Source organism: Ixodes scapularis, unplaced genomic scaffold, assembly GCF_016920785.2.
Source record: "Ixodes scapularis isolate PalLabHiFi unplaced genomic scaffold, ASM1692078v2 PGA_scaffold2__306_contigs__length_199485367, whole genome shotgun sequence".
Lineage (NCBI taxonomy): Eukaryota > Metazoa > Arthropoda > Arachnida > Ixodida > Ixodidae > Ixodes > Ixodes scapularis.
The window spans coordinates 144,773,720-144,800,510 of NW_024609857.1; the positions used below are offsets into that span (position 1 = coordinate 144,773,720).

Here is a 26,791-nt window from a genome sequence, read left to right on the forward strand (position 1 = left end):
GCCCGTTTCGATCTGTATGAGCATCGTACTGGCGTGCAGACGTGGATCACTACTGCGTGGTGCACGTTAAATACCCCAGGCTAGCGGTTGTACCGCACTCGCTAAATTTCTTATCTACAGTGGGTAACAATGTCGCCATGTTCTGGCATGTTCTCCTGCTGTATAAACGACCAATTTGTTTGTCAAAATACGGCGTGGAGGGAGAATGACGAGAAAGAAATTACACAGTTGTTAGTTTGCGCCATTCATGTACATTGCTTTTCTTCTATCCTGTTTTAGTTTCACTTTTATCAAGAGGTTTTTTCTTGTATCTGTGCAGCGCTACAAATCATCAGAATAATTGTAAAAGCCTGTAGGTAATGATAAATTGCGTTCCTGGTTGCAGACTGCCGTAAAAACACATTTGTTTCTAGGATTCACTTTGTAGAACTTGTTTGTAGGATCCACGACGGGGACGACGGTCCATTCACGGCTCCATCGCCTCAAGCCCGGTTCGCCACGCAGTTCATCGCACAGCCACCTTTCCACGTCTTTCAAAAGGCGATAGTGTTTTTGAAAATGAACGTCGTCCATGTCAAACAAATTGGCGTGGCTTATACCCCTGTCAGACGGGCTAGTTTAGTGTCACCACTGATCTCTACTATAGGGGGCCGGATGACGCTTAGCTGCTCTCCGAGCCCGGCGCAAGTGAAGCCACCGGAAGTTCGGTGCTTGTCCCGGAAGTCGGGCGTGCGCTGGGCTTCCTAGTGCATTCAGTCGATATTTTGGACCATGCTCTTTTGTGCCTTTGATTGGGTTTTAATACTCCCCTTCTGGATTAAATCCCGAGAATGAGGCATTTGAACTTGGGACATATTCACTATTTGATCAACTAGAATCTCAAAAAGTTTACATTGCATGGCTTCCCATGATACTTCTCGGGTCCGCATGCGCTCTTCCTGCGCAACAAGCAGGCTCTGTTGAGGGAACAAGCAAAAATCCAGCGCCCTCGACACTTTTCGAACCAGCACTCGATAGGGTTACAAAGCCTGCCAAGCGCTCACTTCCGGGACAAGCCGCTCACTTCCGGTGGCTTCATACCTGTTTCCTCAATGTAAAGCCCCTCGATGTGTTTGCGCTTGTCTTGCAAGTAGCGTCAAATGCGCGAGTGCACGAGGCCCATGTCCCGAGCGGCCCTTGGAAGCAAATGGCGGCGCAGCACTGAAATGAGCGGCCCTTGGAAGCGAATGGCGGCGGAGCACCCGCTCATGGCACGTGTCTCGAGCGCTTCCACAACAATGGTTGGCGGTACTTGTGAAAAACGCTTTTATCAAGGGACTTTACCTCAATGCGCCATCCAGCCCCCCCTAGTGGAGATCAGTGAGTGTCACTACAAGCGAGTGCACTTCAACCCGTCGAAACACACTCCAAGTGTGTTGGTGCTACACGGGAAAACTTAGTGTCGCTCCAAAATGATGGCAATAACGATGGGTAAGTAATGGGCACGCAAAATATTACAGTGCGTACGCATTTTTTCATAAATAACTTCGTCGTCTTATTAGAAACACGTTACCACACATTGTTGCGCTAAGTCACGAGTTTGAATCTAATTTGAATCCAATTTGATCATTACGATCAGCCATTTCAAGCCAGTGATATATGTCCGCAAGCCGGTACGATACTCTGTTTCACCTTATGATGTACCGCAGAAAAGGCATCAAGCGCGAGCTCCTTCCTCTAGGGCACATCAAGGCGGCACAAGCTCTCGTGCGTTAAGAGTAGCTCCTAACGCTATGAGTTCGCGCATCTAGCCTTGTCTGCGGTACAACATAAGGTGAAATGGAGTATAGGAAGTATTCACTGGTGGCCACAGCTGTGTGCGCGACTGCTGAGCGCGTGGCGATGGCTATATAGCTTCCAGGGTTCTTTTGCAACGTGCATTCCACACCGCCAAAATGGCCGGTCTTAGCAGCCTATTAATGGGGGCTCGTTCTGAGCATGCGCTCTAGACAGCACCCACACATATGGCGCCCAGTGAATACTCCTTATAGATCGAAACGAGCAGAAGTAGGGATTGAACCCAGGATTTCTGGGTTCTGCAGCGCGAGCTTTCGCTCCGCGTGCTCCGAGCTGGTGTGCGCGAGCCCACTCGGTCACTCGCCACTCGCCACAATGAAAAAAAAAAAAATTGGGTTGTGTGTGTGTTTATACAGCCTAGAACTTGGTCTGCCTCACAGGGGCGACGAGTCTCCCAGCTGTAGATGAGAAATTTAGCCAGTGCGGTCAGCCGCTAGCCTGGGGTCTTTAACGTGCATCACGCAGTAGTGATACACGACCGCACGCCGGTACGATGCTCATCCAGATCGAAACGGGCAGGGGTGGGGCTCGAACCCAGGATCCCTGGATTCTGCAGCGCGAGCTTTCGCTCCACGTGCTCCGAGCTGGTGTGCGCTAGACCACTCGTCCACCGATCCCCCTTCGCCACAATGAAACATCATGGAGTGTGTGGACACGGCCACGAGTCCTAAGCGAGTGGCCGTGGTGTGGAGGACGAGCTGGAGGGTGATATCCGCGATGATGGACAGTGGAAGCGCGTGGTTGGGGCACTTTTCTCCGTGAGAGCCCAACGCCTTTCAGATAAGAGGCAGCTGGACCTGCAGGATGCCGACGCACAGGCAAGAATTTTAAGTGACATCGCTCAGCAGCTGCAGGCCAATGCCTTCACCATAGCCGCTCTCATGACCGACAACCTACCCGTGATTAGTCGAGAACGGTGGACTTTCCAGAAGAACGAACGATGGTTCGAAGACACTTTGCCCCATTTGGGCGAGTTCTATTTCACGGAAGCCTTTCGCGTCTCTCCTGCCACCTTCAGATTCCTGGTGGAGTCTTGCAGGTGCCTCCTGGCCGTCGCTGGCCGTCGCGCAGGGGCCAAGGCTGAAAGCTAGATTAGCCGCTTGTTTGTCTACAATGCACTACTTTCCTGCCAACAGGAAATAAGTGCGCATCTAATATTACTCCTATCCAAATAATACTAATTTTACGCAGCGTTAATTTCTTCTATTATTTTAACTCCTTGAACACTGCTATCGAACTGCTATTGAGATTACACACTCGGTCTACCGGAGCGAGCGTAGTGTGCTCCCCGAACTCACTTCATTGGAAGTGTGTTCTTCGGGCAGGGCTGGGGATTGAGCTCAGGATCACTGGGTTCTCCTTCTCCCAGCGCGAGCTTTCTCTCCACGTACATCGATCTGGTGGGCGCTAGCCCACTCGGCCACCGATACCCCTTAATAAAAACACGTTAAAAAATTTGACGTTTACAATTCTCTGTTATGCCGAATTGGAGTGAATTGAGGAAGAGAAAGGAAGGGTACGAAGGGGAGGGTATACCAGCTGCTCCACCTCCGTACCCTTCCATCCTCCTCTCCTGTTCCCATCCCACTTAGCGTAAAAATTGCGCTAAATTTTCCGCTAAATTTCCCGTTGAATTGACGTGTGACGTCACATGACACGTCATCTGAAATTTTAAATGTGACGTCACGTGACGTCACACGGGTAAAATGTTCCCTCTAAATTCAGCGGAAAAATTTTCCGCCAAACAAGCAAAAACTTTTACCGCAAAATTTAGCGAGAAAGTTTTACCCTCGTGACGTCACACGTGACGACACGTGTGACGTAATGTGACGTAATAACGCGTTGTTACGCCGACGCCGCTCAACCCAGAAACGGGTGCCTAGGAGCTGTACTCTAAAAGAACATTACCTTAATCAACGATTTTTATGCCAATTGGATGATTCTGATCGATCATCGCAAGCCAAAATAAAGAACGAAGCATATCCAACTTTGGCGTTCCGCTTCGTTCCACAAAGTCTACGAGGAGGCCCTGACACTGCCTAATCAAATCATAATTACCATATTGTTTCGAATAGTTACATGCTGGAACAAAAGTAGGTTCTATCATTCTTTGCTAACCAAGATAGCCATGAATGACTGACTTTGTCGTCGTCTTTTATCAACTCAGCGCTCCGCTAATCTTGATTCAGATCAGCCTAAACTCCAAGTCCACCCCACTATTTTTTTTTGCAATGCCACTCTTCTAGATGTCGTCTCTTTCACGAATTTCTTTTTCTTTATAAAATAAAACTTACGCCACGCTTTTGGTTTCTGTGTTGTTATGTTTTACTGTGGAAACACTCCTATTGATGCCACGCACTCGATCGAGCGAAGTGAGTTCGTCAAACTCACTCCAAGCCAAGTGTGTTCCTCAGGAAGGAGTCGTGTGGAACACTACAGAAATGGCACTAAGGGCGAAGTGCACTCGCTTGTAGTGACACTAAACTAGCCCGTCTGACAGGGGTACTAAAGGGGCCATGAAACGAATTTTGGGTTGGGATGAATGATTTTAAATTGGGACTTTACTAATCGCATATCGTTTAGTTGGCCAAAAGAAAGAGGCTAGAAAGTCAAAAGCCAGCTTTTCGGTACGAACATTTGAAAATATAGCGGACTATTTTGTACCTTCTTGCCTTCGAAAGCTCTCCGCCTTTTCACTATGATACATCCGCGGTTCCAAAAGCGCGTCACCGGCGCCAAACTGACGTCAGCAGAGCCCAGCTCACGCATTGGACACGAGAACTGCGTCACTCGGACGTATGCGCTCGTCAACAATCAATCCGTCGACGAATATTTGGATTCGCGTTCGTGGCCAATGAGTGCCCTGACGGAACTTATCGTCACTGGGGAATGTCAAGTTCTATGGTGTGCATAAAAAGCACCGTGGAAGCTAGGAGTCATCGCACCGGTGCCGAAGGAATGTCACGACCACGTGATTTCACAATTCGCATTTGAGCTGAGTATTAAAGCTAAGGAGGAAGAAGTAGGAAAATCGTTTCATGGCCCCTTTAAATACCTACACCGACGGCGAAACACGAATAAATACGCTGCCATTTTGGACGCTTCTCCCTCATCTCGCGCCCAACTGGCTCAAACTCGCCTAGGTCGGAGCCGGCAAGCTTTTCCTATCCGCGGCCGCTTTTGCCACGTTACAATGACGTCACAGAATCTCGCCGAGAGTTCCGAATATGTCCCTCTCTGACCACCTCAAACCATCCGTTCTGACGTCACGACCCAGGAAGTTACGGCGCGTGTCGTTATGCACGGCGCCGACCAATCGCGTCTGGCGGCGAGTTCGGCGAAGAACTCGCCTTGATCTCTCCGTGCCGAGCTTAGCCCCCCAGGTCACCTGGCCGCTTGTTTTAGCTGCGAGTTGAGGAGATGAACGATGCTCATTTTTCTTGAGTTAGGATTTTTGACTGGAATTCGCGGAGAAGAGAACTAACGTGTTTTCTAGGCTATGAACGTCAAGGAATATTTCGAAACAGAATTAACTGCAAGTACAACAATATTGGCATCGTCCCTGTAATGCTTTTCGATGTGGGATTTTTGCAACTGCCCAGCAACTGCTGAGGAGGTGACGCCACCCAGCGGCAAAGACGTACACTGTTAGCAAGTGCCGTGTATTTGGTGAATATTTGGGGTGAAAAACACGCTATTTACACAAATTACCATAAATTTACACGATGAGTAACGGATAGTACGTTCAGATATCATGCGAGGTTGTAAAAAACGTGTTTTGGTTCGGTCATACACGCATAACCGTGTAGCCGACCTCGATAACACGCATCGCCTCCGGCGACGACCGCGGCATTGCCGGCTATCGAAGCACCGGAATGCTTGGGGACACACTTAGAAAGGACCGTCGAGACAAATGCCGCGGAAAGAAACATGTCTCGGAAACAGATATGCACCAAAAGCAATTACGCCATGTCGCGGGACGTTGGCGAAACCCGCACTTACCGTGGCTCGCCGCCATTTTCTGGTCGATGGCAATGCGGCTTCCCTCATGTCGCCCATGCTTGCATTTAGTTTAGGGCTCTTGATAATAGTTTCTTACACACCACAAATAAAGTCATGGGTCCAATTATTCGTTCAAAACAGTTAAAATGGATATAAAAAGCGTGTCTTCGATGTGAACACGTGACATTGCAGTTGGTTTCGTTTTTGCTTCAACCTTCAACCGTTTCAACTGCTTCAACTGCAAGCGATCTGGCCGATCTGGCCATTGCGCAAGCGCAACGTCGATGTACGGTGGAAGCAAGAGCCGGTTGGCTTTCGTTCTTTTTGTTTGACCGGAGAAATTTCTGGCAGCCGCTATTGTTTTGGTTTGACGGGACGCGAGAAGCTTCGCATAGAGCTTCGCACTTTGCGAGCACATAGTGAAGACGTGACCGGAGAAGTGCCCCTGTGATGTTCCCGGAAGACGGAAAGTACCATTCGTCGTGTGTGCTTTGAAAGCGAGGGGAGTCACAGGGTCCACGAGTGCGCAACCACAAGCCAAGGTTCACGACAGCGCTGCGTTCTTCGGCGATCTCGTTCTGTTTGGGGCAACACGGCGATCCGAGAAAGGGCCGAAACGTTCGTGGTGTGTGGTGCGGTGCTTGTAGGTAGAAACCCGCACTAACGCGGAGCTCATATTGGTTGTTGTGGGGTTGCGTTTGACGGGTTTAGCCCCGTCGTTGTCAGCTGATCCGGTCCAGCTGGTCGGGGAGGACGCAGCGAGCGTTCTTAAAAGTAAATCTTCCTTCGTTCCGTTTAAAAATGTGGAAGATTCCCGACGCATACCGTGAGTAAAATGCTGCGGACGTTTTCAACAAAATTACGTCGTTTTAATTGAACAAGGGACTTCGGATAGTTTCCCTAAATCTGCCGTTTCTATGCTTCGTGTCGTTAGACTGCATTTGCACAGCGACGTGTTCGCACAGCGACGTACACCGCTTGAGTAGATGATTCGGTCCCGCAAACGACCGGTTATACAGAATTTCAGGGAAACTTAAGTCACCACCGATGTTTTCCTGTAAATTTCGTGTGACTCGTGTGAGTTTGTTGCGCTAATCATGCGGTGTGAATAAACTAGGGCAAGATTTTCTACCTGCCCACAGATGCATGAACTGAGACCAATTTTGTACGTAGAGAACATAGTGTTTTTTCTTTACATTGGGAAGAGGCCCGAATTTGTCTCTTTTCCCTCTGGCACTGCCCCAAGTTTCAAGTTGCAGTTTCAGTAGACATACCTACTAACAGGTACAAACTGCTCTAAAGCAGGTAAAAGACTGGGAAGTCAGGACGGTGCGGACACCGTGTTTTGCGCTTCTCGCAAGGTGACTGATGCTTTTGCGAGGTATGCGGAATATGCAAACGATTTTGTTATGCCCTTCGTTTGCGTCTCCAGAAAAAAGAATAAGATTATTTACAAATTTAGGCGCAATCACAAGCCAAGATTTACGATAACAGTGCGTTCGCTTCGGTGGACCGTGTAGTGGTATTATACGCTGCTTTCTGCAACACCGCGTCATGACGAAGAGCTGGAACGGTCACGGTCTGTGCTGGGCTAGCGGTTGACAGAAACCCGCATCGCCCGCATCGGCACCGAGTGCACTTGGGCTGTTGATGCTCGAGCCTTTCATACGCGGCTTGTCGCCAGCTGATCCTGCTGCTCGACGGTGAGGAAGCGGCGAGTGTGACCTCTGAAGTAAATGTAAATCCTCGTTCATCCAGTTATCCAGTGTCAAAGTGTGGAAGATGTCCAACGTGTACTGAGGGCGGGAACTACGAGCGTTTTGCCTTGCTTTTATAACCGAAACTAGAGCAGCGAGATAATTGCCTTGCGTACTCCAAAATGACGCAAGCAATAAGTTTCAACAGGTCAAGTACGTCACCGCGGATGTAGGCGAGACTGCGCACTGTTTAAACGCTTGCAGTATCCACGAGTGCTACCAGAAAAACGACGTCAACAGAGAAGGAGCTCGCGATTTTAGCATAATGCACTGCCACTGGCTCGTGAATTTTCAATGTGGCTATATAGAAATATTAAAAAAAAAAAAAAAAAAAACTAAAAAAAAACGCATCAGCGCCACAATAATGATCACGAATAACACCGGTCACAAACTCCCAAGCCTCACCGCTTCGCTCGACACCAACACGACATACGACAACAATCTGCATCAAAACGCCCCCAAAGTGAAGGCGTCTGCTCCCGTACGCGTACTACAACTAGCGGAAGTGAAGTGTTGGGCGGATGTCCTTCACAATAATATATATAAAAAATGCCTTGCGCAAGTATAATTTCCATTGATTATTGAATACGTACTGATAAAATCCCAATCATTTGTTTTTCTATCTGATTCAAGCGAGTCGGACTGCTCATAACACTGGTCGAGCATGAAAATAACAAAAATTTTAACTTTTTCATGGCCGGTTTAAGATTTATTGTTAGTACATCGTTGTTTTTCGCAAAGGACTAATTTTACAGATTTTGTCTCCATACTTTTTAAATGCAAACAGTTCTTACATACGGCTGTCCATTGTGCCGTGTTTTGTGTCTTCTTCTATAAATCGGTAACGGTCAGCGACTAAAGAGCTCACCCGTACATGTCAAGCATATATACGCCGCGGAGAGAGTCCGTTGTTAGTAGGAAGTGTCGGGCGTAGTGTCGGTGTTGTGTTTGTGTATGTGTCGCTGCTGTGTCTTACGTGGTGCTCGTGTTGTCTGTGGTGTATGTAGAGTAGCAGTCTACTCGTGTTAGTTCCCAGCGTATTAACAGACTCCTGCTTTTTTTTTCATTGGTTGCTAGAAATCGCACTAGGTGGCGCAAGTTACCGCCCGATTACAAGAGTTTGCCTGAGCTATTTATCCATGTAAGTTCAATATTCTTTTTTTTTTTTGTTTTTGTTTTTGTCTAGCGGTTTTGTCGTATCTGCCGACGCCACCGACCGCCGACGATGCACGTAGGTACCTTTGCACGTAGCTACGTCCGCCGCTCGGAGACTGTTTACTGTGCATAAAAGACATCGAACGAGAACGAACGCGTCCTGTATGCTTTCAGTTCGGCTGAAAGGCGCGGCTGGCTGGGCTCGTCCCTCGCCTGTTCTCGGCTGCTGGCCGCCATGTTTCGTAAGGAACACGTTGAACCGTGCTTCTCGGAAGGCAAACACGGTGTAGCGTGTTAACTTTACACAGCACCTCATGTGTAGACGAAAAACACAGATGGCTCCGTGTAAAACGAACACGTTTCGACGTGTCCGCTATGGGACAACGGTTTACACGTCTGGGCGTGTTATTTTTGCTAACAGTGTACTTCTTAGAATCGGGGAGCTAGCTCCAGTTGGAATTTGCACCTCGAATACGTCCGCGGCGTCGTAGAGAAAATGTGGACAAGAGAATCGGGGACACACACAACATTGGAGTTGATAATGATGGTTTATGCGCTAGCATTGCGTAATTTATTGTCCATGGGATAGACTAGGGGCCTATTTTTATTTTGAATAATCCGGTTAGAAACCGAGTTGTGTATAGTCCATCGACATGCACACGCATAGGAGGCAATGGGATGCATAGAGTTTTGTGTTGCGCCAATAGTGTGTATACTTCAAAATTTCGTGCGGTGCTCAGTGTATATAAAATGTGTTTTGTTTACAGCAATAAGTTTTCGAGGACGCGATACTAAACAGCTCACATATTTACAAGCAGTTTTCGAACCCTTCCCAATAAAATATACATCAATACACAGGATGATTTTTCTAACTTGTGCAAGGTTTAAAATAAGTTGGTGCATGCTGCTCGTGTAGAACCAACACTGTATTGTTCACAGTAGTGTTTAGTAAGTTAGGATATTTTTTATTAGATGTGCCAAGCTGGCTAATTAACAAACACTAATTATATCACGTTTTAAATATTAATTTGTGCGCAAACGTTTTAGTAGAATAGTTATAAGACGTATTGATCAATGTACGATCGTGTCATCATCAATATCGGCTTCGTTTGTTAAACGTTTTTAAAATAAATTGCGCACGAGATGAAAAGAAATGCACGTAACTAAGGGAATAATATTAGTTCGCTAATGCGTAGTCATGTAAAAACTTGATTTCATCTCAGAAAAAAATTAGACACACAAATGCTGCATTGATGGAAATGATACTATGTGATGCCTAATAACAGGCTCTTCAAATTTATATTAAAGGAATTGTGCACAAATTAATATAAAAAAAGTTAGCTAATCAATTTGTGTTAATTAACAAGTTTGGTATATCGAAAAAAAAAAATGTCTTGACTTGCTCGACAGGACTGTGAACAATGTTTCGTTGGTCCGACAGGCTTTTTTTTTTGTTTTGTCACAAGTTAGCCTAAATACCCTGTGCGATTCTAACTGTTACGTCTGCCACCGCATAAAGTATGTTGCGAACGAGGAGTACTCACCGGATACTTGTAAAAAGCGTCCAGGTCTCGCCGTCAGGCTGTAAGTTTTTACAGAGTGCTCAAAAATCTCTCGCAGCTTGGTTCCCGTCAGTGATAGGACTGTCAGCTGGGACCCGAATGGTAACGCGTTTAGGATGTCTTGGTAAAGTATATTGTCTGAAGGAAGAAAAAAGAGAAAAAGCTGAAACTCAAATTTAAAAGCTAAATAAAACAGTTTATTTTTGTAACTGGGAATTATACTAACGTTATTTAGCATATTTACAATTGAATGGCCAGAACTTTCAGTTAAGGTGTGACACTTTTTTGTGCACTACATTGTGCGCAGATCTGGGTCAACTAACCAGTAACTATATATAATTTCTGTTATTGTAAGTTATGTTTGGCCCGGCACTGTTTTTTAAATACACCGAGAAACATTTCTGGGTTAACGCCGCACTGCTGAAATTTGTTAGAAAGTTATAAAATGCGTTTTAAAGCTTCCTTAACTTTTGACTACATGGTCATAAATCAAACTAAAAAAAACTATCATCCGCAGATGTCTATAGACCGGTGTCCGAAATCCTAGCCCCTAACGATAAAAATGGGAATTAATAATCTCAATCAAACGCAGGCTTCGTAAAGAGAGGGGCTGCGCATGAAACAAGATTTTTGCTCTTTACAGCGCTCTTATTATCGGTGTTGTTCCTGGAGCTTCGTGACCATGCATTTCTGACGTTTTTGCACCACGAGATGTGCGAAAGTTCCTAAAAAAATCTAGGTCTTTCAAAAAGCGCAGCCCCCTACTGTGTCATGGCGTCAGCATAAACAGACATGGCGGCGCCCATGGAACAGAGCAGACACTGGTCTATATAACAAACGATTGCTACGTCAAACTAACAGGTTTTTAAGTCATAATATTGCCGCCCGCAGTGCCGAGAATGCAACGCTCGGTCACGGACCCCTAGAAGATTCGCGTTCATTCGCTCACCAAACGTAACTTTCCCCCTGCTTTCTTGTTCTCGAAAGTGCCAGTTCATCCTCGTGCCGAGCGCGCGACGCTCGAACATTCTTTGCCGAACTTTCCAGATAGTGACGCACTGTAGATAAGCAGCTACCCGCGACCTCGTAGAGTCAGTCTCGCTCTCGCTCTCTGTTACGCCGCCGAATCGCCGCCCGCTTTTCTGCTACCTCGACGCTCGTTCTTTATTATTTCGCTTGGCACAAGTTCACCTGTTAAACCTTTTGTCCTTCAGTACACTGGTCGTCTCCTCGCCACCTTCATTCGTGACAGTATTATTCTTGAAAGGAATTCATAATTTGGATTTTAAGATGTCGGCACTCGTTTATTTGAAACGCACTTTTTTGTTATAGAATCTTTTAAAGGGATACTGAACCAAGGAATTTAGTGTCCATAATAAGTGGCGCACGTTCTTTCCACGAGCCAGCAGCCACCGGTGTGCGCGAGCACACGCAACAAAAATGACGTCAAAGATCTCCATTCGCGGTTAAGATAACAGTGAAATGTATGGGCTTCGGGCCAAATGATATTAAAGACAAGTTTTTCATCTACACAGTGATGTCTGGTGTAAAAGGTAAGCGATTAATTGGTCTAACAAGCACGTAGCTTTTATTTGTAGAGATAAAAAACCTGTCTTTATTCTCCTTTGTCCTCTTAAGGCCCGTTCTGTCCTCTTAAGGCCCGTTAACACAATGCATTTTTCTCGCGCATCTAGTGTCGCGAAATGTAGTTTTACGAAATTGTTGCGCCGTCTGAACGAGTCCGAAAAGGACGCGCGTCCTTTTCGTACTCGTTCAGACGGCGCAACTATTTCGCGAAACTACGTTTCGCTACACTAGATGCGCGAGAAAAATGCATCGTGTGAACGGGCCTTTAAGCGCGAATGAAGGTCTTCGACGTCATTTTCGTTGCGTGTGCTCGCGCACACCGGCGGCTGCTGGCTCGTGGAAAGAATGTGCGCCACTTATTATGGCACTAGATTCTTTGGTTTAGTATCCCTTTAAAACCACATAATATATTAAGAACACTTTATTGTGACATGCAACAATTCTGTTTTACCTAAATGTGGTAAATCCTAAATTTATGCAGAATTTGTTTATTTACCAAAAGAAATTAGGCTTTTTTTATATTGAAATATCTTGCAACGACAACAAAAGAAAATTATGAACCAATATAATCCCAAGTACCCGAGCGCACCAAATCGGAACAGCGGTTGCATTATGTCACCGGGTGAAAGGTTCCAATATGAGACATTTGGAGACGTGTAAAGTAGAAGGAAATAAAACACGTTAAAGGAGAACACAAAAAATCTTGCGCCTGCTTGCGACATTATGGAGCGTTTTTTTTAATAAAACTTTTCCATACATAAACGATGTGTATAAAACGTTTTTGTTTATCCCGGCTTTGTCTTGGCGTATCTTTTAAGGTCCCCGTCTAACTATTAACGAAGAAACACAAGAGAAATTCAAGTTCAACTTCAAAGCTTTATTTTTCCAGAAGAACACTGGAGGGGTGTCCCAGAAGAAAAAGCTGCTAAAAGCATCTTGACGGGGTCTGAGAGCCCGTTACATAAGAACCAGTTCCAAAAAAGTAAAAGTAAAAAACAAAAGAAAACAAACATATCTACTCATATTTTACGATGCTGACAACAATACAATAACAAAATATAAAACATACATCAAAATACTACAAGACAAAGGTAAATCAACTTTCAAAGTAGAAGATATATCTCACGTTAATATACTATTTACTTAGAACAGTTGAGAGGTTCTATTGGGGTATTGTGAAAGATAATTTTTGCGCTAAAGAGGTACCAGCCATTTTTCCGGACGTCGAGTGTTAATGATGCTCTCTTACCTAGCTATTTCGGAAAAGGAGCACAAGTAGGAATAATCATACCTAGCTGTTTCTGAAGTGGAAACCCTTTTGCAGAAAAGGAAAATATACATTAACCTTGTTCACAACCTTGCTATCAATACCTTTTCATGCTTGACTCTCACTGACTGGTCACAAAAAAACACGAGTGTGAAGATGTGGTGCTACCAAGGACTGGGGTCAGCAGTGGTTTTATAATTGTTTGCCTGTTTTGAGTTTTATGGGCGGACAATATCAGTCGTTTTAAAAAAGAATGAAAGACGTGTACAATTCTCTTTTATGCCGAATTAGAGCGCAGCTCTTAAGGAGGAGGAGGGGAGGGAATGCCCGTGTGACGTCTTGAGGTTGACGTCACTCGTGACCCTCGTGACGTCCTTATAGGAAACGTCCCATAATGCAACGCGCGGTTACGCCGACCCCGACGGCGACGGCAAAGCCGCTCAACCCGGAAACGGGGGCCGAAGAGCTGCGCTCTAAACTCCAGATTATACTTTGGGCGCTGTCTTCAGAGTAAAATTACAAGTGGTAGAGTGAACTTCAGATAGTAATACCGTCCTCTTAAAACTGTTAAAAACTGTTAAAACTCTACAATTCGGTAACGTAAGGTTAACAAACAGCATCTAAATGCTTACACTGTAAATGCTGTGTTCTCTGCGCTACGTTTTAGGACTGTTTTTTTATAGTGATACCCGGTTTTATGCATATGCTTGCTATGCACGCTTTAATCCCTCTCATATGTTCCCATTTGTTTCATTCGCATCAACAATCGTTCGAGCTAGCCTAATACAGTCTTAATACCGCATGCGTAAAGGGCCCCATAAAAGAAAAAAAAAATTTTTTTAACAATCTAATTAAAACAAGCGTGTCAAAAAAAAAATTACGCAAAATTTTTGTTAGAGCAATATTGACGGCGCGAGACGCGATTTAGTCGGCATTCACCTCTTTTTCACTTGTTTTCTCTCAGCATTTCGGGTGCGTGGAGGAGAGGTAAAGCGGCTTCGCCTTCACGACCGAGATAGTCATTCCGGAATGACCAGTGACGTCTTGGACTTCGCGCGCAGATTTTAAAATAAACCTCTCACCGTCAATATTGCTCCAAATTGTCTTTTCCAGTAAAGCTTATTTTTTTACACGGGTGTATCAATCAAACTGATAAAAAAAAAAATTTTATTTTTTTTTATTTTTAGGGACCTTTTAAAGGGGCCGTGTAACAAAATTCGTTTGAAATGTTTTTCACTTTACACGAGCTTACTGGCGCTGGTGGGACTGAAGTGTACTTTCACACAACACCACTGGGCCCTGGCCAAGAAACTCCTTTGTTGCGGTGTAATTTCAAGGACAAAAAAGAGCGTTTTCATTAAAATCTCTCCTTCACAAATCTTGATGAATAGCTGGGGGTCGCAGTATTTAAATGCGGCTCATAGATTGGACTCTAGCATTGCGTGAGCTCTCGATTTCGGCTCATGATAATTAATAGCTTAACAAGCATTCGGGTAGTGGCCAGTGTCCGATAGCTGCAATGACGACAATAGCCGAACAATAACAATGCCTAGAACTTAGCGACTCTCTTGTTTGCCAACACCAGCGCGTGGCTATGATCACAATTGGGGGCTCCAGATCGCGTGGCCGCTTGTTCTGGCTGCGAGTAATCGCGAGTTGAAAAAATGAACGCGGCTCGTTTTTAATTTTTTTTTTGCTACCTTTATTGCGTCTGTTGATAGACGAACGCGTGTTTCATAGGTCATTAACGACAGGGAATCTTTCTAAGCGGTTCTTGCGCAGAGTACAAAAATCGTTCCATTTTACTTTGATTATAATCAACTCCTAGTGTAAACAGCGACAGAAAATCGTGAAAAAAAGTTGACGTTTTTTTCCCAGATATCTTATAGTATAACCCATGATTTTTAGCGTGACAATAATGAACAACCGTATAATTGTGCAGTTGAATGGTAGTAGTGCATTGACTGTTGAGCACACAATAAGCAATGTTTTTGATAGAAATAAATAAATAAACTTTTTGATATATATATGCAAAAGCCAATGCGACTTTTAAGTGTGTTTTTTATGTTAAAAGCGTGCCTCGATTCAGATCAAGAAAATTGATGCTAGTCGAGTTGCTCTAGACCAGGGTCGCATAACATACAAAAAACAAGGTGCAGACGCATTTTTTTTTTTTGTGGCCTAGTTCCGTTTGCTTTTTATTCACAGCTGAAAATCGTCCTACCCAACTTTACTAAAAAGCGGAGATTAAAGTTTTTTTTAGGAGATAGACTTATTTAAAATCGCAGCTCAGTGGAGCTTTCGGGCATTTAATACCTACGCTAAAAATATCTTCAATGCGTTCCTGTCGATCATGCACATGAAGACGCTAGAATAATATATGGTTTCGTTGGGTCACGTGGAACTGCGCAAGTCTTCACTTGAGATCATGTAAGCATAAAATATTCGAGAACATCCGCATTATAAATTGACCTAATTTTTAGACATGCCTGGCGGTTTCACAATGTGCATGTTCAGAACTCGCAGAGAAATAGCGGGCGGGATTGCTACTTGCAATACCCTCCAAAATGAAAACGACTTTGCGTCGAATGACTTGCCAGAATAATGATAATTTATTTTAATATACAGCAAGTAGAGGTTTAAAGCCTCGCAAAAGCCACCATGATCTCGGTGCAAAAGAGGAATTCTGGATACGCCTGTGTTCTTACAATTAATGCACTCCGAAATACATAATTTCTCAGATTTAATGCTAATCATATAACACTTTCAAACTTTTCGACTTTATTGAAAAACACAAAACTGTTTAATAGCATTCATCGATACGTATGACTTGCAACTCTTTCAGAAAGCCGAGACGAGCCCTTATAATTGTGGGTATTGTCGGAACGTTGACGGGCAAAAAGCAACTTTATTTTTGTTAGACAGCGACCGTAGGGTTCCAAATACAGTTTGGTTCGACCTGCGCGAACCTTTAATTGTACACCTTGGCTCTAGACACTGCAGTTTTTAGTTGGAGCATTAATTTTAAATGAGCATATATAGTCTATACTAAGTGCAAAAGTCAGCAGGGCTTTCTTTAATTTTTTTTTTCAATTTTACAGATTTGATTATTTTTATCAGATGTAAAAAAAAGAACGATTTTCCACTTCACAGTTTGGCTTATAAACACGTACTTAGATTCTTCCAGGTATTGCTTAAATTATATTATTTGAATTTACAAACTTATGGCTGTGTGTTTTCTATTGAGTCAGCGATAGATTAAACATAGTAACGATCTGTTTAAGGCTTTTTCTGAAAACAGGAGTTTTGAATGTGCTTTTCTCAGATAATTGTTTTTTGGCTTGAAAATAATATTATCAGGAATGAGAATTTATGAGGCGATAACTGAAGAAACTAGACGTTTAATGGGGCGAACTTGTGCCCAGAACAAAATAGAAAAAAGAAAATTCTAGCGTCGTAGGCGTCGATGGCGGCGAAACAGCAGGATCGAACTCTGGGGCGAAACTGACTCCGGCTCTCCACGCGGAGCCTTTTTTGTACACGCGTGGGCTTCTGGAACAATCGGCGTAGAAGGATCGGTGCGTAGAACATTCTATCCTCGAATCAGCCAAGACGGTTCTCGAATTTACCAGAACATTACAGCGTCAACAAGAATGTGTATCTGCGGCCAGGAATCGAACCCTGGCCTTCTGCATGGAAGTCAAGCGCGATAACCGTTAGGCCACGGGCCTCGCTGCCTACTTGGTCAGCTGCGCTCGCGGCAATATTGTCCATTATTCCAAGTGAGCATTCGTTGAGATTCTGTATGAATATTCCATGTTGCTACATTTCGTTTCTTTACTGTATAGTGTAGCATGTACAAGTGAGTAGAAAAAGTAGAAAAGGGTGGGGAAAGAAAGTGGAAGCACTGGCGATTAAGGAACCTATCAGATCAAACTTGTTTTCTCTGTCTCGAAATATCACGTATTACCCTGTAAAGGAGCGGGTTGGTCTTCGCGGTCTCTCTGCATATCTATTTTTTTTTAATTTGATTTTTTACCAAGGTTTTTTTTTTCTTTTAATATTTTGTTTTCGTGAAGCATGTTGCTGAAAATGTTCCCTCTGTATACTATATTGTCGTGCGGCAAGTTTTAATTCTGAAGTTGTACTCTTACTATTTTTGATGCAAATGTTTATTAATAATCATTTCCTTCTGTCTTTTTTTATTTTTACTTTTTTTTATGTCCCACGCTGGCACTTTAGTAAGTATATTAACTATGGGCTCGCGAATATTCGAGCTTAGAATTCGAATTGCCTAGTGATTTCAAGAATAAGTTTAACAAATTTTGGGATATATTATGTTCGAGATTGTGAATAATTCGAGACATTGAATGTTGTCGGACAAAGTTTGAGTTTTTCAAGAACTCAGTCATTACAGTGAGATGTCCTCGCAGGCCTACGCTGGGTGTAAACCAAGTCTACATAAACATGCCTTGACTGACAAACCATTTTGAGAAAAAAAAGTGATTTGTTGGTTGCATTCCTTGAGCTTCATCAACCGGTTTACGAAAACGTACACACTGTGTACGTCTTGATCTTCAATTTATGTATCTAACATCATCTTCCGCCAGCATTGCGTGCTACATGCTTAGTCCGTCGCTCCCCGGTGTGTTGAGTGTGGCGCCGAAGCTACATGGAGCGAGACGCCCGATTCTCCCGCTTTAGAAGTATCTATTCATCCATCCAACACGCTGCAAACTTTGTGTCTACGCGTAGCCGGCCTTCTTCAATTGCGTCTCAAGCTTGTCATTGCTAAGGTGTCACTAGCACAGAATTTTTTCGCTCAGCGTAGCAAATGGGCTTCATTTTTTGTCTTTGCGTCTTTTCATTGTGCATTGTAAATAACGTTTTGCTATTCAATATTCGATTCGACATCCTACTTTTGGTCACTATTCTGCACCATACGGTGAGAAACCGAGGAAGAAAAGGAGGTGAGAGGGCGCGGGGACGTCGGAGCGCTGAGCTCTAATTGGAATGGTTATTAGGTAGGCGCAACGGCTAGGCGTCTTTGTCTACCAACTGTTCGAAAACGCTTGAACGTCGAACGTGGTTGGCACGCGACTTTAGAATGCATTCGAACCTTGTGTGGAGACAACGACAGCTGGTGTTTACGCATACTCACTAGTCATTTCAATCAGAGTTAGGCGTTCTAATGTTCTTGCTTGATCTCATCTCCTCTTTCCTCTCAGTTCCTCCCTGTATTCAATTCGAGCCGAAATGTTAGAATTCGCATAATACTAATTATGGGAAATGATAAAAAAGTTAACCAAGTAGTTAATATGATCAATGTTACAATACGTACCGCTCTGCGGCAGAGGTGCCCTGGTTGACCCACCATTCACAAACGCTCCGTTCACGTTTGACCAGAGTTCCTTGTCTTGGGTCTCCTCATTCGCGTAGTATTCGAAGAAGGAGTCCGCGATGGCGTTTCCCAGATTGCATTCTTGGATACGACACACATTATTGTCTTGTTCAAGTAACACCTTGGAGCTTCCGACGCGAGTTTTGCTCGCATTGGCGATTTTTTCGGCGAAAGGCCGCAACACCCGGACCATGCATTCGTCTGCAAACGATAGTAGAGTGGGTGATGCACCTTAGCGTAAAACAGGTGGTAACGTTCGGGAAGGCCAAAAATTGTAGTAACCTATGGTAAAACACTACTAATACCAGCTAGAAGACAAGGCATACGCATGCCGTCATTGTTAGCGGTCAACGAGCCGCCAGAGGCGACACACGCGCTTCGCCGAAAAGCGGAAGACGCGTCTGTCTTGGCGACACTACGTGGCTACGTCGCGCTTGTTGCGAGATGCTGCGAGACGCGCTGAAAGCGATGCTGACGCAAGGTGGGCAGCGCTGCGAGGATCTACCTTAAAAATGTCTTTTTTTCTTTTTTTTCTTTGGGGGGGGGGGGGGGGGCAGGTTTTGTTTGCTAGATGGTATTGCTTGAAAAAAGCGTAGCCTGGAGGCTACACATAAGTGGTGATCGTGAATTTCACTTTGAAAACGCACTGGTCTCCTTGACTGTCTACAACACAGAACCGCACTCCTGTACTTACGGTCAATGGTACTTCGTACCTACACAAAGAAAACATTTTTGTGTGTTGTATTTTTAAGAGCCGTTCTCTGGAAGTGCATGGTTCTGTTTTTGCTGTCTTTAAGTAAAAAAAAAAAAAAGGTGAATTTCGCTGTTTGTTTGCGCATTTCACCTTCAGTCTGTGATGTGCCGGGTGCTTCGCGCTGGAGTTCGTCTTGTCCACTACCGCGCTCCTGTGAAGCCATGCAGCCTTTTGTCAAACAAAATCTCAAACAGGTGGTAAGTGTATGTACGTGTTTCGTGAAATAGCAGAAAGGAAGTTTACAGGACGGGAAAGGGAAGAGTATCCGTGGAAAAGATGAAGCATGTAGCAAAACTACTCTAAAGTCTAACCCCTGTCCACCGACGAACAAAGTAGTTCGGTGTTTTTTCGTTTATAGTGAAGACGTCATTATTAAACATGAACACGGTCGCAAGGGTCAGAGCACAGACACTGAAGTCTGAACGAAAAATTCCTACTACTGCCAGCTGATTTAAAAATTGGTTTGATTGGCTGCAACAAGATCTGCGGAAGGTCTGGAGTTAGACGAAAGTTAGTTTAAAATGGTGAATTACCTTCTTCAATGGATGAATCCATTAGAATAGGGTTTCCACTCCAAGATTTGACGCGTCCTTGGGTGTCGAAGATTACCTCGAGGAAACCAAGAAACTTTCCAAACCAGAAATCTTGAGTGACGAGTGCCACGCTGCCATCCGTCCTGTTTACCACAGTTGGGTACGGTCCCTCCGGTTTGTTTTCACGAGGGTATCCTTCCCCTTAAAAGAATTAAAGATTGCTAGAGCGCTTGTAAACATCACAAAAACTTATGGTTTGTTTACGACGGTATCGCTTGTTTCTCACTAATGTATCGTATTTTGTTTCACCGTAAGTTTAAGCGCAACCACTGGGAGGATCCGGTGGGGCCCAATCAAGCGGCACACAAAGCGCAATGTCATGGCGGCGCCATTTTTTCTGCAGGTGTGTTATCGCCTGCTGATCTAGTCAAACACGAAACGATCGTCATGATTATGCGCGTTTAGTTTGAGTGCATGGTGTTCCCGTGACTTATACTTTGAGCCTACTCTGGCTTCAAATGATATAAATTATCAATAATTCTTGCATGTAAGATAAGCCTTCAGAGCCGTAGGGTCTAACAACATGGCGGACATGGAAGATGAGCTAATTTATTTTCACATTGGCCAACATTCATATATATATATATATATATATATCAGTGTGTCGAACCGAAAAAAATACGGGTTCGGTTACGGTTCAGGTTCAGGTAAATTTATTTTGTTCCGGTTCAGTTCCGGTTCGATTAACTCGATCCACGAACCGGTTCGCGAACCGGTTCAGGGCGCTAAACCGGTTCGCGAACCGGTTCGGAAATTATAAATGACAAATTAACATCAAAATAAATTACAAATAAAACATCTGAAATCAGCACATACGAAACGGGATACATCGTAGTGTAAGGCTCAGCGATTTCTACCAGGAATGGTTTCTTTATGTGCACTCAAAGGTTACCTCACCGACATTTACGCATTCGGACTTCATCTAATTGGGTCCGACGCAGTATAGCTGTAAAATCCGCGACCTCCTTACAAACCCACTTACAAGTAGAACTCGCTAACTATCCCGCCACCTCGGCGCGTAAGCAATTGAAGGAACAGTGGGGAGAAAATACAGCTTTCTTTATTTGAACTAGCCTTCGGTAACTCAAATTAGACCCTTAAAGAAGTTTTCATTAAACAAGATACGGAATATGAAAAACACTTCACCGAACGCAACGCCAGAAGGACGTAATAGGATAAATATTAAAATAGAAGAGTTCGCTGTCTCACAAATATGTTAGCCTCTAAGTGCCTATACGAAACCGGATGCATTATTATCAAACTCCACAGCCTTTTCTTTTCTCATTCCGATGGAAGCAAGCTTCAAGAACTCGCGCGTTCTAGAAACGTGTTATGAAATGAGCACACAGCAGCATTTAGGATTTACGAGACTGTAGGAAAATGAAATCCCGTGACGCGATTTTTTTTTTTTTTGCACAACCTTCTAATTTTTTTTCTTCCGTGAAAGTCGCGACCAGCGCAATACTGGTTCCTGTGTCAAGATTCATGGATGCAGCGTTTATATTCCTAAGACTGAGTGGAGAAGAAAAATATGTAAGCGAGGTGTGTGTCAGTTGACGGCACTTAAAAAACAAATGGCATTGATAGCACATTCATTGTCAACAGCGCGTGGCCGAACCGTTTTGACATGAGCCGGTAACCGTTATATTTTTTTCCGGTTCAGTTCCGGTTCGGGTTCATCGCGATAACAATATAACGGTTCGGGTTCGGGTTCAGTTCCGGAAAAAATACCTGTTCGGTTCCGGTTTTCGGTTCGGTTCGGTTCCGGTTCGACACCCTGATATATATATATATATATATATATATATATATATATATATAAATGTTGGCCAATGTGAAAATAAATTAGCTCATCTTCCATGTGTGTATGTATATATCTATATATATATATATATATATATATATATATATATATATATAAATGTTGGCCAATGTGAAAATAAATTAGCTCATCTTCCATGTCCGCCATGTTGTTAGACCCTACGGCTCCGAAGGCTTATCGTACATGCAAGAATTTATTATATATATATATATATATATATATATATATATTTCTTTTTTTTTTTTTATCGTGACACATGCGTCGACGACAGCTTTTTAGTTTGGAGGTTCCTGTACCTTTCTTTTCTATTTCTGCGATTTTTATGTTCATGATCTTCTACACTTGTCTTCTCCCAGAAGTACACGCTACATGCGGCGTAAATTTATTCTACGATATAAATGCGTTCCACAGTTATGTTCCACAGACGCAAGCACTCCCGATTTGTACCGCCATCACACGCAACGTTAGTGCTCGGAGGCTCTGAAAAATAACTTTACTGTCTTGAAACACGCAATAAGAGCAACATAATTGTAAGAGATCTATTGAAATAAGCATGAGTGATAAGTTTATTGCATGCACAGTGCCAAATGCGTTTATATTGGCCGAGGATCGCTTTCAGTACGATGATGCTTCATAGCGATCTTGGTGCGATTTGTTTTAACGACACTTTCGAAGCATCGAAGCTTTGAAAAGATCTGAAATGTTGGTCACCATAACAACCGACAGCAATGAGCCAGTCATCTTGATAGGTTTTGTCGTCTTTTTGTTGGTATTTGTTTGCGTCCGGCTAGCAGTGCGCACCGGAGGCCTCGTCGTACCGTATTGGATGGGCAGAAACGGTTTCCTTAAACTCTATATTCGGGAGTTTTAGAAAAGCGCACGCAAAAGCTTTCTTCTCCAGGGGTGACTGAAGGCGCGCGGACACAGCGCCTTCAGTCACCCCTGAAGAAGAAACCGTGTTGGTTTTGAAACGTCGGGTTGCCTTTCATTTTTTTGGTTGGAGATATATTTTCAGACTTTAACTCTCACCCAACCAGGCAGATATCTGTCGAATATGTTTACTTTCAAATGCACTGCGAGTTACTGATCCAGTGTTAGTGCGTAGTTCTTGCCGCAGCTCTTGATTTTCCAGATGTCCTTCTTTCGTTTAGCACGTATATCCCTCATGCTCGAAATCGCCGACGCCGCGTTCTCGCTAACAGTGTCCGACAGTGCACATAAATACACGTACGAAGCCGTTTTAGCACCGTCTTTAATGCAATGAATTTGAAAGAAAAACACCGTAACTGACCAATTCTTTCGTCGGCCTGACTGTGAAATGTTCCAATCTACCTATAATTCGTTTCAGCTTCGGTCCGAGCGCGGCCGATGTTATGAACCGAAGGGACAATCAAACAGCGAAAGAGCCACAACATCATGGCGTGCTCTCTGCAGTTGATAGAACCAGCCGGTATTCGCCGTCTCTCCGTGCGCGTTCCTCCGCCGGCTAGTCCTATCAAGCGCAGCGAGCACGCCACGACGCTGCGCTTTTTGCGCTCTTTGATTGGCTCTTCGGCTCATAACATCGGCCGCGCTCGGACCGAAGCTGAAACGAAGTATAGTACGTACGAATTATTTGGGATATTTGCTCTTGTGATCGAGCGCAGCGAGAAAATGCACGCACTTTTTCCCATAGAAATGCATTACCGGAAGTCAATTTTCGACTGGTTGCTGTCTGCTTCAATTTGCGTCAGCACACTAGCGCCACTTGTACCTCTAGCGTACATTATAATAACTCTATGCCCCCTCCGCTAAGCGCTCCGGAACGAAAAAGCCGCTACTGCGCCTGCGCGCCGATGGCCTTGACATTAGAGTTCCGGGTATCGTAGTGGGTTGTGGAGAGAGTTGCGGGACGGCGAAAACGATCGACGAAAACTCCCTATTAGGGAGTTTTCGTAGATCGTGTTTCCCCCTCCGCTAAGCCCTCCGCAACGAAGAAGTCGCTACTGCGCCTGCGCGCCGATAGCCTTGGCTGTAGAGTTGCCGGTATCGTAGCGGGTTGCGGAAAGCGTTGCGGGACGGCGAAGACGATCTACGAAAACTCTCTATTGTCTCCTCGTTTTCCCTCGCGCTAACGGTAACGAATTCGTGGAGTGTGTAGTGCCATTATTGTGCCTAGAACGCGTCTCCGACTGGTGTGTTTACCGCGTCAAAAAAAGTGTTCTTTCGATTTCTGCTTTGTGACGTCATAGAAGCGTCATGCTGTCGCCGGTCGCGATCCTAGCGATGTGCCAGCAGCGTTAGTGCATGCGGCAGACGTCTGTTTTGCTGCAGGTTGCCCTACAGTGTGGCAGTCCACGAAAGCTTCGGCAGCCAGGAGTTGGGACGCCGTGACGACAACGACACTCGCGTTCGCTCGTCCTTTTCGCCAGAATTTCTACGACCAACTGCCAGTTTTGTGACATCCGACAGCACGGCACTCCGGCTTCTGTGACGTAATTCGTTGTTGCCACTTCGGGACTACTTTTGATGTATGGGCGGGATAGGACGCTAAACACACCAGTCGGAGGCTCGCTCCAGGCACCATAGCTAGGCGTCCTATCCCGCCCATACATGAAACACGGTCCCAAAGTGGCAAGAAATGGCGTCACAGAAGCCGAAGGTACAAGTTGGGAGAAACGTCTAGAGAGAACGCGAGTGTCATTATCGTCACAGTGTCTCGTAGATCTAGAATCTTCCGTCGACTGTCAAGCACTAGAGGGTGTTGTCAGATAAGGGTGGTTATTGGGGTGCCACGCCTATTTGTTTTTTGTTTTAAATCAAATACATGAGCTAGAAAAACGCATGTCCACACAATTGGACGGACCTCACTTTTGCAAAATATTACCTTGTATTTAGAAAAAAAATTGCGTCGAAAAGAAGGTGAAACAACATTTTTTTTTCTTCTAATTGCCCATAAACGCAACTTTGAGGACCACGGGAATAGCACACCTTCCATAACGTAAATGATTTTATGAAAAAGCCAGCGAACTGGTATATTGATTTAGTCAGATTTATTTCATTTAAATATGCATTTAAACGGAAACAGACGAAGGACAAATTTGGTCTCTTGAGGAACCTTTTCACAATTAGGTCTTTTCCGACGATTTTTTTAACTCATCTTTATAACCCATCTTTATAAACAGCAACTTTTTTAGAGGGTATATTAGGCTTCGCTTACTTTTTGCCGGAGAAGTTAGAGCTCAACTATTGTAAGTGTTTCTTGCATTGCCCTCGAAAAGTCTCTAAATTCTCGAAAAAGTCAAAATTGTGAAATTTTTTATCGTCAAAAAAGTTTATAATCAACTTCGATTTCCTCCAAATTTACTTTGATTAACCCTTGAAATTCCGTTATTCAAAGTTCGTAATACATGTTGCATTATATTCTCTCAAATTAGAAAACAATAAGCGTTTAGCCAGGTCTATATTGCATTCTATTACCGTTTGAGGGTTTCTGTGTCAACGACTAGTGGCACTCGAGCACCGCATCCACAGTGGTCGTACTTGGTAGCGTCAGTGATGTGGCTGATATTGCCTACACAAACTGAACTATACGGCGCGATCGGTCCTCAGGGTTTTGCACTTGGTTGATTGCGCTGCACTGCGCTACCTTCCCAGGGTAGTATCTTAACGTGAGCAATCTGCTAACAAATTCTTCGATTCATTTCCTTAGACATCGCTCCACTCCGTTTTCCGTTACAATAAACTGTAGCGGAAGCTACGAGTTCCCTTAGCCAATTCAACGAATAGACCCTTCGCAAAAATCCCAAAAGCCCACGCGCGTCGCGCGACTATTAATGGGAGTCCTCGGTACGCCCCTCCTCCCACTACCACGTGACCGCGTGGCATACGCGAGCAGGATTTTCAAATAGAGTATTCAAAAGCTTTGTGCAAGTAAAAACTGCCTCAACACCAGACAAAATTGCGTTTGGGATTGGCGCATGCCGACGACGCTATTTTTTTGCCCATGCACCATATTTGGTTACGCTACTCTAAAACTAGCGATCAGGAGAAGTCAATTTACTTTGAGAAACAATGTCTGGATACAGGTCAGTTCCCGCTGATAACATATGTTGTTCATAACGATACTTATATATGTAAGAACTCTCAAACATGGCACGTTGAGCGAACTTTTAGATATTGGTACGCAAATGTCTGACCAATTAAAAAATATTCTGACAATGATTAAAAACATTCTTAGCTATATTACTTTATCTGGGGGTCTCTATTACATGCTGAATGTATGATTGAGGAAAGAGATACTTCCACTCGGCGCAGCCCTATTTTTAAGTCTACCCATGGCCTTCCTGAGTGGTGCAAAAATTACCCGATGTGCAGTGGCGTTACAAACACCAGAGGCATCCACTGCGTGACTGCGCAACGCTGGACCAGTGACACCCTACCTAGATTTACACTTCTTCGTCCCTTTTTTAGACATAACTTGTTATTGTTCTGCCCTCGCCACGGCCGTCATCGTTCGGGGTATAATATCCCGTAACGTCGTCTGCTTCTATACTCTGTTTTACCTTACGATGGACCAAAGAGGACGCTGCGAGGAACGCGGAGCACAAGTTTGTCTGCTTCTTTTGCAGGGGTTGCAGTGACATCAGAACGACGTAGAGTCCTGACCGGCTCTCATTCAAAGGGAGTGGGTTGACCTCAAGGCAGCTTGCTTTGAGTTATAATTGTGCGAGGGGCAAAGGATGGTGCGCTTCCTCTGGTTTTGTTGAAAACTGCCAGTACTATGGCATGGCGGTGTTTTAAATCTGTTTATAACATCAGGCGTGGGCCCAAAGTAGTCTTATATGCAAATAAAAGCTAAACTTAGCAAAACAATGAACTCACAAAAAGCATAAAGCATAAGGTTTCGTGTCTAAAACATCATTGGCGTGTCGCTGGTACAGTCAGCTTTTTAAACACTAATGCTGTTCGTTTGTTTAATTTTTGTCCCAAAATAGCAAAATATTGCCACCCGCCTCCACTGGCCTTTGTCCTTTTAGGGGGTGGGCTATCTGGCCCCCACACTCGAAAGAGTAT

At 44.3% G+C, this 26,791-nt stretch overlaps 1 protein-coding gene across 1 annotated transcript in view; it reads right to left on the minus strand.

The window, feature by feature from the left end:
• The window catches only part of LOC115326952 (snake venom 5'-nucleotidase-like), a 71,980-nt gene that overhangs the window by 33,494 nt on the left and 11,695 nt on the right, over positions 1-26,791 (minus strand). Inside the window, exons 5-7 of the mRNA XM_029987875.2 lie at positions 19,855-20,055; positions 18,508-18,768; positions 10,295-10,450 (exon numbers count right to left, since the gene is read on the minus strand). Coding sequence (XP_029843735.2) covers positions 10,295-10,450; positions 18,508-18,768; positions 19,855-20,055 — 618 coding nt within the window. The remainder of the gene's footprint in view (positions 1-10,294; positions 10,451-18,507; positions 18,769-19,854; positions 20,056-26,791) is intronic.